This window comes from Poromitra crassiceps (assembly GCF_964638095.1).
Source record: "Poromitra crassiceps genome assembly, chromosome: 5".
Taxonomy (NCBI): domain Eukaryota; kingdom Metazoa; phylum Chordata; class Actinopteri; order Beryciformes; family Melamphaidae; genus Poromitra; species Poromitra crassiceps.
Window position 1 is genome coordinate 46108470 of NC_139642.1, and position 18130 is coordinate 46126599.

General features: G+C 45.0%; 1 protein-coding gene across 1 annotated transcript in view; it reads left to right on the top strand.

Annotated features, from left to right (window-relative positions):
• dph1 (diphthamide biosynthesis 1) overlaps positions 1-11189 on the top strand; it is a gene marked incomplete at its 5' end in the record, with an annotated part of 83281 nt that extends 72092 nt beyond the window's left edge. The window contains 3 exons of the mRNA XM_083637786.1: positions 5892-5970; positions 8823-8957; positions 10377-11189. Coding sequence (XP_083493912.1) covers positions 5892-5970; positions 8823-8957; positions 10377-10457 — 295 coding nt within the window. The 3' untranslated portion in view covers positions 10458-11189. The remainder of the gene's footprint in view (positions 1-5891; positions 5971-8822; positions 8958-10376) is intronic.
• Positions 11190-18130: the final 6941 nt, after the last annotated feature.

The window sequence follows — 18130 nt, forward strand, 5'->3', positions numbered from 1 at the left end:
GGGAAGACGAGTCAGTGAGACACTGATGGGCAGCCACGGCTCCAATCACACGTGCACGCATACAGTGCACACACACTCTCACACACACACACACACACACACACACACACACACACACACACACACACACACACAGACACACACACACACACACACACACACACACACTCACTCACTCACTCACTCACTCACTCACACACACACACACACACACACACTCACTCACTCACTCACTCACTCACTCACTCACTCACTCACTCTCTCTCACACACACACACACACACACAGACACACACACACACACACACACTCACTCACTCACTCACTCACACACACACACACACTCACTCACTCACTCACTCACACACACACACACACACACACACACTCCCTCAGATTGGCCTCTCACTGTGGCGTAATGAGAGGTGTGATGTGCGAAGGAGGAGTGGGTGAGAGAAGGACAGAAGGTCTGAGAGAGAGAGAGAAAGAGAGAGAGAGAGAGACATGCAGAGGTAGTTGAGGGGGTTGTGTTAGAAAGAGAGCTATCGCAGTAAAACCATTTTTCTTCTTTTCTTTTTATACCCTTCAGACTGAGGTATGAGTGCAACCCTGAATATGTACAGTAAAGTCAGGCACGATTCAACCCAACCAAAACAGACCCTCATCCCAGGCCAAAATCTATTCCAAAAGATCTATTTCAATAGCACTTCATGCTATCGATGAAATGTTAAGAAAAAAGTAAGTTGGAAAACAATTGGTGGCTGTGTATCTTTGAATGCAATGAAGTAAACATTGCATACTCATGTACCATGTGGCACCGATGCTATCGATACAGTCAGTCACGTTAGTTCCAGTAACGTGTGTACGTGGCCGTGGGGGAAAACAGGTGGATTTCCCCCACACTGACGCATTGACCACGCGTCTATGACGAGACACCGCCTGAATGTATTTTATAATGGGGGCGTTGTCCGTGTGAAAGGGTACCTCTGTCTGTGCCTTAATGAGTCTAAGATGGAGGTGAAGGTGGAAGTGGATGCTTGACAACCAGCAAAATATGATGATGATGGCAGAGACACAGTTCCAACATTGTTTACATAATTAGTCATGATAAGTAGCCATTCAGAGCGAGTTTGGACAGCAGCAGATGGCTGTTGGCTGCCAAGGAGCTAATAAAAGCAGTTAAGTCATTAAGAAAAACTACTGGCCCGATTTTCATGAAACTCCGTGGAAGGGGTGCAGCACGGGCCAAGGAAGAAGCCATTACATTTTGGAACGGATCCGGATCCGACTCACAAACCAGCATCATGAACTAGTAGCAATTGGCCTTGGCGGTGCTGCGCTCTCCGAGTGCCCTTCTAGTTTTTGTAGTGAGAGAAGCTCCATTTGTAAAGTGTTTGTATTTATCTAAATTATCTACTTTTTTGTGTGTGTGTGCCGCTAATCCCATTAGTTTGTAAGGAAGGACACAGGCATCCTACAGGAGGCTACAATAGACGGTACAAACAGTGCTAGGCTGTCCAAGCCTAGTGTCGAATCTGTCTAATGGCCCATTTCCACCGCTGGTATCAGCGCGGCCCCGCCCAGCTCGTCTCGCTTTTTTGTCTCATTCCACCGATCAAAAACATGGACAGCCCGGGTTGAGTCGGGGTTGAGTCGTGCTAGTTTTGGTCCCTGCTTTGTTGAGGTTCCAGCGCTGTGAACCCGGTACCATACCGTGACGTGACAATTGTTTTGAGAGAGAAAGTCAGCTCCTCGAGAAGCCCTTTGTAGTTGTGTGCTGCGTTGGCTCCGCTAGGCCAGAGGCGGGGGTTTAGTGAAGCCGCGGTCTTGCCTGGTGAGAGGCCGCCGGGGTAGAGGCTTCCCTTCTCCCTGTAGCGCAACTCCCGTCCCCCACGCAGTGCATGCATGTGAGTTTGAGTAACTACAAAGTGATATCCATTCTCCTAGCAGATTGTCACATTTGCCCATGTACACTGTAGGTCATTTAGAGGCACCAGTATTTCATAAACAGTTTAAAAGTTCTGTGTATGGATTTAATTTTAACGTTATACGTTATAGCCTACATAGCCCATAGCCTACTTCGGCTATGGGCGGAGGGCAGATATGCGGTCGCTATGACAACCAGGTGTGGGCGGAGGCGAGTAAACTTGCTATGGAAACAGTATATCAAGTAGAGACGAGTAAGACCAGATCGAGTAGAGCTGTACTGTGCTGTTATATGTGGTGGAAATGAGCCATATGTTGAAGGAGGGGGAGAGATAGAGGGTGGAGAGCTGGAAGAGAGAGTGAGAGGTGCTAGTGCTCAACGCTAGCCTACACAGTACACGGTACACGGCCCACCCCCAGTTTATAATTACATACACACGCGTGCATGCCCACACACACACACACACACACACACACACACACACACACACACACACACACACACACACACACACACACACACACACACACACACACACACAGTATAAAGAGAGAGAGAAACCATTAGCACATGCTACTTTAAAGCGTCTAATTAGGCTATCCCCAGGCTGGGTTTAAACCATTGTACAGTTTACATAAGTGTGTGTGCAGATGATCTCAACTAGACCGCAAAAACCCCACAATGCATTGTGGCCTTTTATTTTTATACGTGAATCTTCCCTTTCATAGAACCGAAATGCGCTTCCATGTTTTAATCAAATTCAAATGAATCAATTAAGTTTGCTGGTAAAGGTGAATGCATGCCGTTCTCCTCCCGTGTTGAAAGGTTAATTGATTTTGCGTGTTGCCGGTCAGGACTGTGAGTATAATTGAAGCACAGCCATGCAGGTAAAGGTCCCACTAACAGTGTCAGGGTGTAATGGGCCACAGAGGGTAATGTAGCGAGGCCAGGACTCAAGCTCTCATTGCATAACAACACTAGGAGTCTGTGATAGCTTGACATATCACAGCGTCGCCCTCCACAATCCTGCGCCTTTAGTGCCCCATGCCAGTGCTTCTCAAAGGGGGGGGTCCTTGAGGGGGTTGCAGGGGGTCCTCAACAAAAAGCGTGATCATTTATTTTCACTATAATTCCATTCCATAAGTAACACAATGACAGGATGTATGACCATTTTAGTCATGGGTTTCATACACAAAAATCAAATCACAAAAATCGTATCAGATGGGGGGCACCCTGGGAATCTTATCAAATTGGGGCTCCATGGTCTAATTTGTGTCAGTTTAGGAGTCCTCCATGTGGAACAAGTTTGAGAGCCACTGGTCTATGCTGCTGTGTCCTATCCCTCTTATCCTAGTGTCTCTCTTTCTCTGGAAGGAGTCTTCTCACCACAGGAGTGAAGAACTGGGGAGACACGATCCTCACCAACCCTCTATAATAATTGCTGCCTTAATTGCTAAAGAGTAGACATCACCAAGCCTCCACTTGCTCTCTGACTGTCCTTCATCAGATAGAAACACAGACATTTCAATCATCCTCACCTTGGATCAGTACACCAGCTATATTACACTTAATCCCAGCTAGGGAAGAACTGAGAAAATTAAGCTCATCGAGGATAAGACCACCGCCAACATCCTCCCCTCTCTCTCCCTCCCTCTCTCCCTCCCTCCCTATCTCTCTCTCTCTCTCCCTCCCTCCCTCTCTCTCTCTCTCTCTCTCTCTCCCTCCCTCCCTCTCTCTCTCTCTCCCTCCCTCTCCCTCTCCCTCTCTCTCTCTCTCCCCCTCCCTCTCTCTCTCTCTCTCTCGCTCTCTGCAGCATCTCTTGCTCTCTGGTGTAGGGTCTTTATGTTGGGCAGATCCAAAGCCAGATATTGGCTTGAAATTAAATTTGGACAGGCATGCTGCAGGCACTACCTGGCATGGCAGCGTGCATAAATGATACCGAGGTGTACCATTCAGTCTGTGTGCTAATATCATGAGCGGAGTCCCTTCTGGCACCACGGTGCCAGTCAGCTCTCTCCTCCTCAGGATGCTTGCTGTCCTTCACTCCGGCAGAGCCTTCCGTCTTTGCTGGCTCCTAAGGATGCTGTGGAGTGTGCGGTTGCTTATTATGCATCACCCTCCCTCTTACCACTCCCAGTGCTCCATTCAGACCTGCACATGCATAGATACAGCAGAGAGACACATACAGCTGTGTACAAGCACACAGACATGCAAGTAGCACAAACACGAGTGTACATGCTTGCACACACAACCCCCCCCCCCCCCCCACACACACACACACACACACACACACACACACACACAAACTGTCACTCTCTATAATTGGAGTCTTCAGAGCCTGTGTGTATGGGCTAAGGTCATTTTGATGCATGTGCATTGTATTGCTAAGCTAAAGAGCTCCGGTGTGTGAATAGCAGCAGATAGACCTAAAGGTCATATTTCAGCGTCCACCTTTCCATCTCAACTCAGCATCCAAACCACAGGTCTGATGAGACCAGTGCTGGCAAAATACCTCTGACTCAGCCGGCTCTCAAATTAGGAGGATGAAAGAACTCAAATATATAAATATATTTATTTGAAAATGAGAAAATGCCATGCGTTTGCCCTGAGGGGGGGGGGCGAATATTCAAGCAAGTCGAGCGAGACTCAACGGTACAATCAATTCTGCAGTTCAGAAACTGTGCCAGAGGAAATGAAGAATAGACAGATGGGGAATTTGATGCAGTAGTTTAGGCATTAAAGTTCTCAAGCGATTATTCTCATGGCTGGCTAGTGTTTTCTCTTCACGCTTGCCTGCGTGCCTAAGACGCCTATGCAGACAGCTTAAATAAATGTATTTGTATCGGCATTCAACTGAGATAAGTACATGTAGCATTATCCCCTGGGTTCTTCTATAGGCTGCAGCTCAAGTCATAGTTGTGGATCTTTGTGATGCGGCTCCATCATTAGTATTGGGGAGCAGGGAGGGTCCGCTCCTCACAGTGGAGTTGGAAGCCGTGGATAACATCGATCTGTGGAAGCTAACCTTCGTAGCCGCGGCCTCGTCCCCCTCGTCGTCTCCGTCCTCCCCCATTGTTCACTTCCCTCCAGCTGTTTGCGTCCACGCCCTCCTCCTCCCCCTCCCTCTCTCTCTCTCTCTCTCGTGCCCTGGCAACACCAAGACTTCCCTCCCTGCTGATCTCTCCCTCCTCTCCTCTCCTCCGCCCGCCTCTGTTCTCTCTGCTCTCGGTCATGTCTCTCTGTTTCTACTTCATCTCTTCCTCCCTATCGCCATCTATCTGTGTCCTTATCGCTCTCTCTTTCTTTCTCACACGTACCCTCCCCCCCACACCCAGACCCACCCACACCCACCCCTCTGTCTGCCAGCTATGTAGGCTAGCTCCGTGGAGACCGGGCTGGTGCAGCTTTTTTATTCGCACTCACCTAACCTCTTCCTTCCTTTTCTCGTCACGGCATTTCTCCTCTTTTCTCACCTCTCTTCACTTCCTTCCTTGTTGTTCTTCTGTTTGTGATGCCCCATTCCAACCCCCCCCCCCCCCCCCCTTCGCTGGCTGCCTATACGCATTCAGACAGTGTAGCACGCCCGTCTTTAGAGCTGTTGCAAATCAAGACAGATCTCTCCGACAGATGCTGGAGATCAGGTGGAGGAACCCACATTGCACCACGTCTCCATATGCAACGTGCAGCCGCACATGTGCCTCGCCTCTCTAATACCATCCCTGTCTCTCTCTCTCTCTCTGGCTGTCTCTCTCTCTCTCTCTCTCTCTGGCTGTCTCTCTGTTTTTCTTGCACACACTCATGAATATGCATATTCACTAGTGCACACTTTGTCGGCACACAGTATACTCTGTATCCCTTGATCCTCTGACACCTGTGCCGAAGCACTAAAAGGACTTCTCTCCCTCCGCCCCTCCCCTCTCTCTCTCTCTCTCCCTCCTCCCTTCCCTTGCCATCTCTCCTGCAGGTGGGTCCAGATCGCCTGTCCACGTCTCTCTATCGATTGGGGCACAGCCTTCTCCAAACCCCTGCTGTCTCCATACGAGGTAAACACGCGCCTTATTCGGCCAGATTGGCTGTCACTCTCTCATCAAAGGAGGACAAGCATGCATTGCACGTACACTCCCAAACACACAAATACACGCCGACCTTCGGTACGCGCTCGCTCACACAGAGCCCTTGACAGAAGCCCTGCCGGAGCAGCCACCAAGGTAAAGTAGAGCAGGATATGCAGACTGCTACAATTTTCAGTATGGCTAAAGTGGCGTCTCATGTTCAAACGGCTGGTGAATTACATAGCACTCATCAGGCCTGCTTGTCCTGGAGTAGTGCTCTGCTGGGCCTCTTAATTTCTCTCTCTCTCTCTCTCTGGCAGACAGCACACACACAGAGCTGCAGCACATGAGACTAGCTCCCCCTACTGGCTGCAGGACTGCACCGTCCCCCAGGCTTGTTTTTCTAATGGGGGAGAGATGGATCCGATAGCGACACGTACCAGATCCATATCAAAGCAAATGTTTGTTTGTGTTGCTACTGCCGCTGGGGCAGCGAGTGTGAAGACAGGCTTGCTTTGTGATAGGTTTGGCAGTAATGGGCTATTATCTGACTTGCCGGGTTGCACTTGATGTCAACTATTAATTCAATCAATCATTCTTTCCCGAAGATGTGCCAGTGATTTGAACCCTGATGAAATGGCTTCAAGGGAATTGCTGTCTTGAATATGAGGTCCCCGATATGAAATGCTTGATGTTGCCTACAATCTCTGTGTACACTATACCACTGATATTGCCTTAGAGAATGCACATATTTACAGAGTGCAGCCATTCAAAAATAATGATAGCATACATCGCATCTACTGTACTAAGTAAAATTGATCGTAATGCTTTTGGTCCAGGGCCTTGTCTTGTTTTGACTGAGGTCTACAAAGCAGAATTACACTCAAGTCGTTTGGAGGCGATGGTGCTGAAGAATGGCACAAGAAAACAAACAAGTCAGAAATGTGCCCTGCTGTAATGGGGATAGTGGCAATGTGTTTCCATATAAGGGCCTTTGTAGTAGAGCTCGCTCTGCACTCCGTGGCAGCTAGTTGCTAACGATATCTGCACTTTTAAATGATTTGCATCTACGTGTGTGTGTGTGTGTGTAGCCGCGATGCATCTTAATACACCACCCCGCCCATCTCTTCCCTATTAATGCTCCACATCTTAATGCTACACATGTGGATGCACAGCGCTACAGTATACTCTGTGGCATTTAGACTGAAGATGAAGAGGAATGGAGATGGGAGAGTGGAGCCAGCAAAGAGGGGAGGGGGGGGCAGCGTTTATTTCTAGTGCGTCTCATGTTATATTTATAGTCAATAAGACACACTTGGCTCTGCTGTCAGAGCGGGGATTAGCAGCACAAGCTAGCCTCCACAGAGAGAGGCAGTGTGAGGGAGAGGGCTGAGGAGAGGGGGGCAAAGGGCAGAGAGAGAGAGAGAGAGAGAAATGAGCAATAGGAAGAGGAAGGGTGGGAGAGAAGAGGAGACAATCAAGTAGACTACCTAGAGAGGATGTTTAGTGGAAGGAAGGGAAATAACGAAGAGGATGAACACTTTATTCCAGTATCCAACATGCAATAAGCCTCAGAAGTATGTTTAAGAAGAAAGCCGTGGGATTTTAGTTGACTGTTTATGACATTTTTAATAGTTGGATATGCAACAGAGATGGAATTCTAATGTGTGTGGTTTTGTTTACCTTAGATAAAAACACGTGTGCATAACACATGCAAACACAGACAGTACTGTATAAAAGAGTAAGTATTTTCTAGATTGCACAGCATGTAAACAATAGGTATTGTGCTGTACATTACCTGTGCTACATACATGCTGCTACACTGCAGAACAATACTCTACATCAGTAATCATGGAACAAAAGAAAAAAAACTTGAGGTCTAATACTTGTTTAGTGCAAGAAAATCCATATTCAATTGAATGTAGAGCTATCTAGTTATATGTAACGAACATTATGTCAAATCTCTTTTGCTATTTTGCTTTGATTAAAGATACAATATGTAGCTTTTTGGGAGAACGCTGCCTTGCATGTTATCCATGTTGGTAGCAGCTGACCATCCTCTCGTAAATAACCTAGCGGCAGCTACACACAAGTTGTGCAACAGCGATGAATTACATCCCTCTAGAAGAGAGATTTATGAGTTTCAAGGTGCTTTTTACCTACCTTTCTACCTAGCCTCCAGCTACAGTGCTGCAGCGGGGCAAAGCTGTGCTCTCTGATGATTGGTTTTCGCGTTTTATTTATTGATTTCCCTTGCTTCATTATTACATTTGAGTCATAATTCAATAATCCTCAAAAAGTATGGAGTTATGCATGTTAGGCCTTGGGATGCAAATAGAGTTTGAAAGAAGGAATGAATAATAGATGAGTGAATGTCATTCATTTGTTCATCTGTTCATCATTTTTCCCTCCATCAGTATCGATATATTCAGAGGCGCTAGTCTTCCATATGGGGTATTAGCTGCACTTATGTCATAGCACGATCATGCCAGTGTTGTTGTTCTCCGGCAACAGCTGTTGTGTCACGCAGTGCAGCCGCATAGGGATAACGTGACAACTGTGCCTATTAGCAAAGCAAGCTTAATATTATGACACCTGTCTTGTCTGCATCTAGTCAGTTTGTGTCTTCTTCTCATCATCATCTGCTGTTTTTGACTGCTGGATTGCCAAAAAAAACTGCATTTAAACAGCCCCAGCTAACGAGGACCAAGAGCAGAGCCACAGTCACATCACTGGGCTCATCTTTTTTCCTTTTTTACGTTTCTTTTTAAAGCCCCTTTCTTTTGACTTTGTAAGTGATTGGCTCTGTGTCTTTTCTATCTATGTCACTATCTTTCTCTCAGGCCGCTGTGGCTTTGCAGCAGGTGGGTTGGCAGGAAACCTACCCCATGGACTTCTACTCCAATCAGAGCCTGGGGCCATGGGCGCCCAACCACCCTGATAACCAACCAGCACGGCCCGCCCGCAGACAGACCCAGGTGAGTGGGGGCAAGGGCAGCAGAAAGAATGACTGACAGGGGCAATGCAGGGGAGGGGGGGGGGGGGTGGAGGGAAGGAGTGAAGCCACATAGTCACTGTGTGCCTTTCCTGGCTTTTATCAGAGCTCAGAGTGTCACCACACTGACACCCAGTGGCACAGCAGCAACACGGCAGCTATCTGGACATCTCCCTTTAGTGACAATAGTTGTGACCTTGACCTTGATGTCCAGCACAAGTGTTCTCATTTGTTTTAGAATGAAATGAGCATTGGGTAATATTTACAGCAGTTTATTGCTGCGTGGATGCACCCTACAGTAGGCAGATTACTACTAATCTGTCTGCGGTAGATCCTGTCACTATTCCATGGAGGGCTGCAACTGCATTAACACTTATTTATTTATGTATTTATTTATTTATTTAAAAGGATCCCCATTAGCTGATGCTTGTGGCACCAGCTACAAGCACCACCTGCTCAGCAGTTATCCCACTCGGCCTGCGGCCTCGTGGGATAACAGCTGATCAGGGGGATATATTTGGCACAACACACTGGCTCTCATGCTATATTGCTTAAATATACATCAGATATGTATAATATAACACATTTGCATTTTGGGTTGTTACTTGTTAAGTAACAACCTGTTAAGTAATGTGTTCTTAATGTGTTCTTAAATGGAATTTGAAAGAGGATTTATTGTTTGATTGACGTATGTGATGGGGGCAGCTTTTCCAGTGACTGATGGCACGATAGATGACTGTCTTTTTCAAGGCGTTTGATTTAGGGCGATGTAAGATGATTTGGTCGTCACCTGCTGTTCTGGTCAAGTGACTATGGATGTTCCTGCATTTGACAATGCAATCTGTCGATTATTTTCTTGACTAATCGATTAGTCGTTTGGTCTATAAAATGTCACAAAATGGTGAAATATGTTGATCACATTTTCCCCAAAGCCAAAGATGAGATCCTCAAACCATTTTTTTTAACTTGCTTATCCCTAACCGTAACAACCAACATCCTTAAAACAGAAATAAAAATGCAGTGAAATATATTTGAAGAGTTTATAGCATTTCTCGTTCCCTCGTCATCTCGACAGCAGCTCCGCCTTCTTCGGGCTGCAAGGTATTCTGGGTATGTACGTCACTTGGTAGAGATAGAAGCTCCTTAATATCTTCTTCTTTTCTCCTGACCAGCAGTCCACAACCCAAAGATAATCAGTTTACTGTCATAGAAGACTAAAGAAATCAGAAAATATTCACATTTAAGACGCTGGAACGAGATTTATAGTATTTATATTTTATTTTATTTTTTGCTTACAATAACTCGTTTATAAAAATAGACGTCGATTAGTTTTCGATTAATATCGATTAATCGTTGCAGCTCTAATTCCAAGTGTTAATACTCTCTCACTGCCTGTTTGCAGAAACCTGGCTCTGAGCCAGCCCTTCCTACCAAGCAGTGTGGACAGAACCAGTGCGCCCCCTGTGGCTGTCAAGCGGAATGACCCGTAACGGCCAGCGCTATCTCCGACTCGCCTCGTACCACTGCCTCTGTCAGGCTAACTACCGGAGTGAGGGCAGGCCAGAGTGGGCGTTTGTCCAGTCTATCAAGAGGCAACGATGAAGTCAGAGGGACTGCGAGCCCCTTTGAAAATGGATTACTAGCACTGAATATTTCATCATCCTATCGCACGGCAGATAAAAGCAAAGGTATTGCTCCTATTCACTTTTTCTGGATGCACGTTGAGCACAAAACAGACAAAATCAGGAGAATTGCTTGTGCGTGTTTGCACATGTTCGCGTGTGTCATATTCCCACGGAGGATCAGTCGTCTGCCACAGCACTAATAAAGGAGTTGATCCTCTGCAGGGAGATGTTTGTGTCTTTCTTCATACAGATGGTTTGGACAGAGAGAGAGCAGTGAGATGACCTTGAGCATGTTCTATGGAATTAAAGTGTTTGATAATGTGGGTGGCTTTAGGCAAATGCAATCCACTTGTCCCTGGATCGAGTGCTGGATGCTGTCTCTCCCTTCACGCCATATTTCAAACACAGACATACTACACACTTGATTTGATGTACAATAACCTTTCACAAGAATGTTCTTTCAGCTTGCCACTGAAATGTGGATATAAAAAAAACATGTATTCCAGTGGCGTCTGGGTAGTGTAGAGATAAAGTGATCGCCTACAGTATACCACCACGGAGACCCGGGTTCAATCCCCGGTAGCGGTACTTCCGGCTTGGTCAGACGTTCCTAGAGATACAATTGGCCGTGTCTGCGGGTGGGAAGCCGGTGAAGTGTATAACTGCACCTGAATTTAATAAGAAACCCGTAATACAAATCATATAACCCTGTTTCTCTTAATGCGTATCTCAACATTTCGCTAATCATGAAACAATAAAACGAATGATGTAACCTTGCCTCTTGTACCTGTGTTTTTAACCATACAGTACCAACACATGCGCTAAGGAGGCAGTCCTATGCTGAAATGATGAGTAGTTTGAGGCCCAGAGCTATGTGTTTGTGGATGCGTGCAGTGTTTTTGGATGTGTGCAGTGTTAGTGTGTTTGTGGATGCGTGCAGTGTTAGTGTGTTTGTGGATGCCTGCAGGGTTGGTGTCTTTGTGGATGCATGTAGTGTTAGTGTGTGTTTGTGGATGCGTGCAGTGTTAGTGCGTTTGTGGATGCGTGCAGTGTTTGTGTGTTTGTGGATGCGTGCAGTGTTAGTGTGTTTGTGGATGCATGCAGTGTTAGTGTGTTTGTGGATGCGTGCAGTGTTGGTGCGTTTGTGGATGCGTGTAGTGCTAGTGTGTTTGTGGATGCGTGTAGTGTTAGTGTGTTTGTGGATGCGTGCAGTGTTAGTGTGTTTGTGGATGCGTGTAGTGTTAGTCACGACTGCTCTCCATCCTCATTATTTATTGATGAGTAGTCTGTCAATAAAAACAACATTCATTGCTGTTTGGCAGCTACAACAGCCACTGACTGACAGCAGTGTGCTGTGGCCTCAGCTGAGCTGGGGAACCTGTCTCTTCCCAGGCATACTGTAGCACATTGCAGTGTATCCTCTGTGCTGATGATCCTCCATTTTAATTTATTTTATTTTATTTGTTTGCCCATGGTATAATCAAGAACACACGAAAGGAAACAAGTGGGTAATAAAAAGGATTGGGCAGATACAGACAAGAAAGCCGAATGGGCTTATAGGTCTCTTACCTAAGAAACTAAACCAATATTAACAACAATTACATCAAAGCATACAAATAAACAATTCCTTCCATGTTGAAAGCGATCTGCCTGGGCTTCTCTACTCAGATACTCCCTCTACTTGTCTCCACCATATCTCCTTGTTCTCATGATATGCGTCACATGACCCATGTGATGAAGGCTGGTTCAGAATAAATTACTGGCAAGCAGAGCTCTCACAGCTGAAGTGCTGTATGATCTTTTTGCCGCACAGTATCAGGAGAGAGGGAGAAGTCTTTCATTAGAGAATAAGCCCTCTTTTCCCTTCATCTTAAATATTCAAAGTTCTTTTTAATCCCAGAGTCTAAAGATTGATTGGCGTTAATTTTTTGAACAATGGCAAAAGACGACATTTAAAAAAATCTCCTAGCTGACAAGTAGACTAACCTGTCTATGTGATGGAGTTTGAGAATTTTGACCATTATTGCACACAATAGATGGTAGAAATTGGTTATTGGGAATAGTGGTGTAAATTTTAACATGGTTCAATTTTAACAGGTAAATTTTCTCTGTGAGCATCAGGTGTATAATGACTTGGTTAGGTCAGTTGTGTCCACTGCAGAGAATGGTCTCCTTGTAAAGAAAATATTTTTTTTTAATTAATTTTTCCATTCTGTCAATGTTTGAAGAAGTGCACATAATTGTACTTTATTGATTCCTGGCTTATTTGTTGTATTATTATTTTTTACTGTGTGAAATTACTGAGCATGAAGAGAGCTGCGCGCTTGACATCGGTCATAGTGATTCTTGCTTCTGGTGCGGCAGTCAGATAAGATACAGTAGCAAGCAGTGGAGGACTCGCACACAGAACTATAGACAAGACAAAGTCTTAAAAAATCAGGTCCATTTTATTGTAGGATCGGCACAAATTTGTGTCGATCCTACAATAAAATGGATCAGATTTTTTAAGACTTTGTCTTGTCTATAGTTCTGTGTGCGAGTCCTCCACTGCTTGCTACTGTGTGAAATAAAATAAAATAAAAAGTGAGTTAAAATGTGCCTGTAATGTTTCTCTGTCACACACCTCAGATCAATGTTTGAGGATCCCAAAAACAAACCGAAATTGAATCCATCTAGCAAATAAAGATGTTGACTGGTAAGCATGCCACTGCTGAAAGCTTTCGCAATCCTAATTATTGTGAAATATTCTTGTAATATCCAGTGTTTGAAATTTAAATGAATAATTAACACACAGTAGGTGTTTATGCTATTTGCTTTGGGCAGATCAAACATGTATGCATGAAGGTCAGATTCAGCGCACACAGTATTGTATGCTTCAATCACCTGAATGTGTTGTTATTATCCCCAGCTGCAGCCTATTGTAACACTCTAAGCTCCTTGGTCTTTATGCTTGACTGCTTGGTTTAATGCTATACAATGAACTCATTTACAAAAGCAGAATTCCTCTTGGTAGAGAAGACATAATTGTTACTGTCTGAAAGAAGAAATATACTGTCTGTCTGTCTGTCTAGCTTGCTCAGTCTGTAAATTATAGGAAAAAAAATTAGAGCACCCAACCCTCCTGAACTCAGTGAAAGTGGATTCCTGCGTGGATCTACTGTATTTCAAAGCATATTGTGCGTACTTGATTTGGCTCATGGAAGCAAACTAATAGGGGAGTTAGATCTGAAACCTAATGAGGCTCTGATCCGCAGACCTGTTTCGGCTCTGCCAGCCGCAGACAGGCAGCTCTGTGAGTCATTTCAACTCCAGTCATCCTGGCCTGTTTCCACATTCATTACTGGCTGTACCTCAGCGCCACTTTACCGACCACTAGGTGGCACTATTTGCATGCCTTGTTGGCAGTCCTGTGATGCATTCAACTCACACACTTTTCACTGTATGCTTAAGGCTATGTAGCGTATGGCAGCATGTGAGTGAGTGTGCATGGGGGAGTGCAAGTACCCAGTGTGCTTTTGTAGCTGGTGCGTGCAATTGTTTCCAGATGTTGCCTGGAATGTGACTCCACGCCCCTTCATCTTCCTTGGCATCCCTCCTCCCACCCCGGCCGTCACCCCAAATGTTTTTGCCATCGCACTTCCTCCGCCATCAGCACATGGTTTCCTGTCCCGAGGGCAGGGCCGGGCGCAGAGATTCAGGGGACAGGTTACGGCTGTTATGACAGTGTACATTGAATGGTCCTGGAGGCGTTGCTTAACATAACAGGTACTCAGGTTCCTTACATGTCAGTGATATAGATATGACTGCATGGTCAGCTGGTTGCCATTGGTGCCCAGCACTTGTTTGTGTAACCTACAGCAGCGGCCTTATATGACTCAACTGTCATCAGCTAATGCACTCAACAACCATCGCAAATCATCAAACATCCCAAGGACTCGATCGAATTACTGTAACCTCTTTTCAGCTCATATGAAATGTTTGGCTTCGGTTCCTGTTTACCTGCTACCTGCCAGTGAGGAAAACATGTCAGTACCCGTGATGTAAAATGCTGTTTGTTTCGCTGACTACGGGAAAGGCTGAGTCACAGCAGTCTCTCTCCCCTCCTCCTCCATTGTCAGTGAGTGACCCCATGTGTTCAGCACCTTCCTGCGTGTTGACTCAGAGCAGGTCCAATGCATGTTTACATTTAGGCCTACCCACTCACTGGGCAAATGCATTATCCCAAGCTTTTTATCACAGTCAAGCTTTGATTTGTCACCCATCTGTTTATTATTGTTGGAATATTTTCTGTCCAGAAATTAAGATCGGACCTGAATGCCAAAAAGAATGTTATTTGACAGAAGTTTTGACATTCTCTTTTACTGTATTCATCGTACCACAATGAAAATAAGCAGGAGAGGCGATTTGTTTCCCAACTTTGTTTTTGCGTCTTTCTTTCTTTCTTTCTTTCTTTCTTTCTTTCTTTCTTTCTTTCTTTCTTTCTTTCTTTCTTCTTTTATTTGTTTTCTATCAGAGGAGCTTTGAGTCTGTGTTTGACTTGAGGCAGCCGCATGTGACTGGGGCTGTGCTGGAGAAGGTGTGGCTATAGAGGACATGTACAGTATATAAGACCCAAAACCACCATACAAACCTCTCTCTCGCTCTACCACTCTTTCAGCCATTTCTATGAATTTCCTCTCTATTTGTATTTTGGAACGACGACAATGAAGGTTGACTTGGTTGAACTTGTCTGTACTTTCATCTGTTGAGGCATTCTGTAGGTGGGTGAGAAACGATTGAGGGGACCATCAAATAAATCAATGCTCAGCTCCTGGAATGCTGTTTGAAATATTTATGTGAGTGTGCTGTGGCAGTAATGAATACTTATGTGAGTGTGCTGTGGCAGTAATGAATACTTCTGTGAGTGTGCTGTGGCAGTAATGAATACTTCTGTGAGTGTGCTGTGGCAGTAATGAATACTTATGTGAGTGTGCTGTGGCAGTAATGAATACTTCTGTGAGTGTGCTGTGGCAGTAATGAATACTTCTGTGAGTGTGCTGTGGCAGTAATGAATACTTATGTGAGTGTGCTGTGGCAGTAATGAATACTTATGTGAGTGTGCTGTGGCAGTAATGAATACTTATGTGAGTGTGCTGTGGCAGTAATGAATACTTATGTGAGTGTGCTGTGGCAGTAATGAATACTTCTGTGAGTGTGCTGTGGCAGTAATGAATACTTCTGTGAGTGTGCTGTGGCAGTAATGAATACGTGAGTGGGCTGTGGCAGTAATGAATACTTATGTGAGTGTGCTGTGGCAGTAAGGAATACTTATGTGAGTGTGCTGTGGCAGTAATGAATACTTCTGTGAGTGTGCTGTGGCAGTAATGAATACTTATGTGAGTGTGCTGTGGCAGTAATGAATACTTCTGTGAGTGTGCTGTGGCAGTAATGAATATTTATGTGAGTGTGCTGTGGCAGTAATGAATACTTATGTGAGTGTGCTGTGGCAGTAATGAATACTTATGTGAGTGTGCTGTGGCAGTAATGAATACTTATGTGAGTGTGCTGTGGCAGTAATGAATACTTATGTGAGTGTGCTGTGGCAGTAATGAATACTTCTGTGAGTGTGCTGTGGCAGTAATGAATACTTATGTGAGTGTGCTGTGGCAGTAATGAATACTTATGTGAGTGTGCTGTGGCAGTAATGAATACTTATGTGAGTGTGCTGTGGCAGTAATGAATACTTCTGTGAGTGTGCTGTGGCAGTAATGAATACTTATGTGAGTGTGCTGTGGCAGTAATGAATACTTATGTGAGTGTGCTGTGGCAGTAATGAATACTTATGTGAGTGTGCTGTGGCAGTAATGAATACTTATGTGAGTGTGCTGTGGCAGTAATGAATACTTATGTGAGTGTGCTGTGGCAGTAATGAATACTTATGTGAGTGTGCTGTGGCAGTAATGAATGCTTATGTGAGTGTGCTGTGGCAGTAATGAATGGGAGATGTGCTGTGGCAGTAATGAATGGGAGATGTGCTGTGGCAGTACTGAATGGGAGATGTGCAATGTGTTGGTGGATGTTTGTGACTTCAATTTCAGATAAAGGGCCTGTGTCAGTCTACAGTACAAGCTGTTTCTGCCTGATTCGCACATTAACACTAAAAGGCTTCTGAAGTAGCATCTATCGAGGTCGTGTCGTTTTTACTTACAATTGTATTACCGACAGAAAACCTATCCATAGCCACGTCACATGACACAGCCATCTTAGTCCAAAAGGGAGATGAGTGTTATCATAGTGTGACCGTGAGTTAACTTGTGAGTTAACTCGTGGAGTTGAGTGTTGTCATAGTGTGACCGTGAGTTAACTCGTGAGTTAACTCGTGGAGATGAGTGTTATCATTGTGTGACCGTGAGTTAACTCGTGAGTTAACTCGTGGAGATGAGTGTTATCATTGTGTGACCGTGAGTTAACTCGTGAGCTAACTCGTGGAGTTGAGTGTTCTCATAGTGTGACCGTGAGTTAACTCGTGGAGTTGAGTGTTCTCATAGTGTGACCGTGAGTTAACTCGTGGAGTTGAGTGTTCTCATAGTGTGACCGTGAGTTAACTCGTGGAGTTGAGTGTTGTCATAGTGTGACCGTGAGTTAACTCGTGAGTTAACTCGTGGAGTTGAGTGTTGTCATAGTGTGACCGTGAGTTAACTCGTGAGTTAACTCGTGGAGTTGAGTGTTGTCATAGTGTGACCGTGAGTTAACTCGTGGAGTTGAGTGTTCTCATAGTGTGACCGTGAGTTAACTCATAGAGTTGAGTGTTATCATAGTGTGACCGTGAGTTAACTCGTAGAGTTGAGTGTTATCATAGCGTGACCGTGAGTTAACTCGTGAGTTAACTCGTGAAGTTGAGTGTTATCATAGTGTGACCGTGAGTTAACTCGTAGAGTTGAGTGTTATCATACTGTGACCGTGAGTTAACTCGTAGAGTTGAGTGTTATCATAGTGTGACCGTGAGTTAACTCGTAGAGTTGAGTGTTATCATAGTGTGACCGTGAGTTAACTCGTGAAGTTGAGTGTTCTCATAGTGTGACCGTGAGTTAACTCGTAGAGTTGAGTGTTATCATAGTGTGACCGTGAGCTAACTCGTGAAGTTGAGTGTTCTCATAGTGTGACCGTGAGTTAACGTGTGAGTTAACTCGTGGCTGCACTGGCAAGCCTGACAGGTCTTGGCTTCACTGATCTATTGTGTCCTGCTGCCACATCTGGCCACTTGGCATCAGGCCGAAAGACAAAGGAAGGACAGAAGAGACGTTTGGTACATAAAGAAAACGACAACAACAAAGAGTGCTGTTCTTTTTTAGATTAAGTGAGAACAATGATGCTGTGATATTGACCCAAGGTCCCAGTGTATATCTACACTACCTGTCAAATGTTTGAACACAGCACATTTGTCTTTATCTTTTGCTATTTTCCTAATTTTAGAATAATAGTAAAGACATCAAAATGACGACATAACACAAATGGAGTTATGTAGTGACCAAAACAAGTGTTAAACAAATCA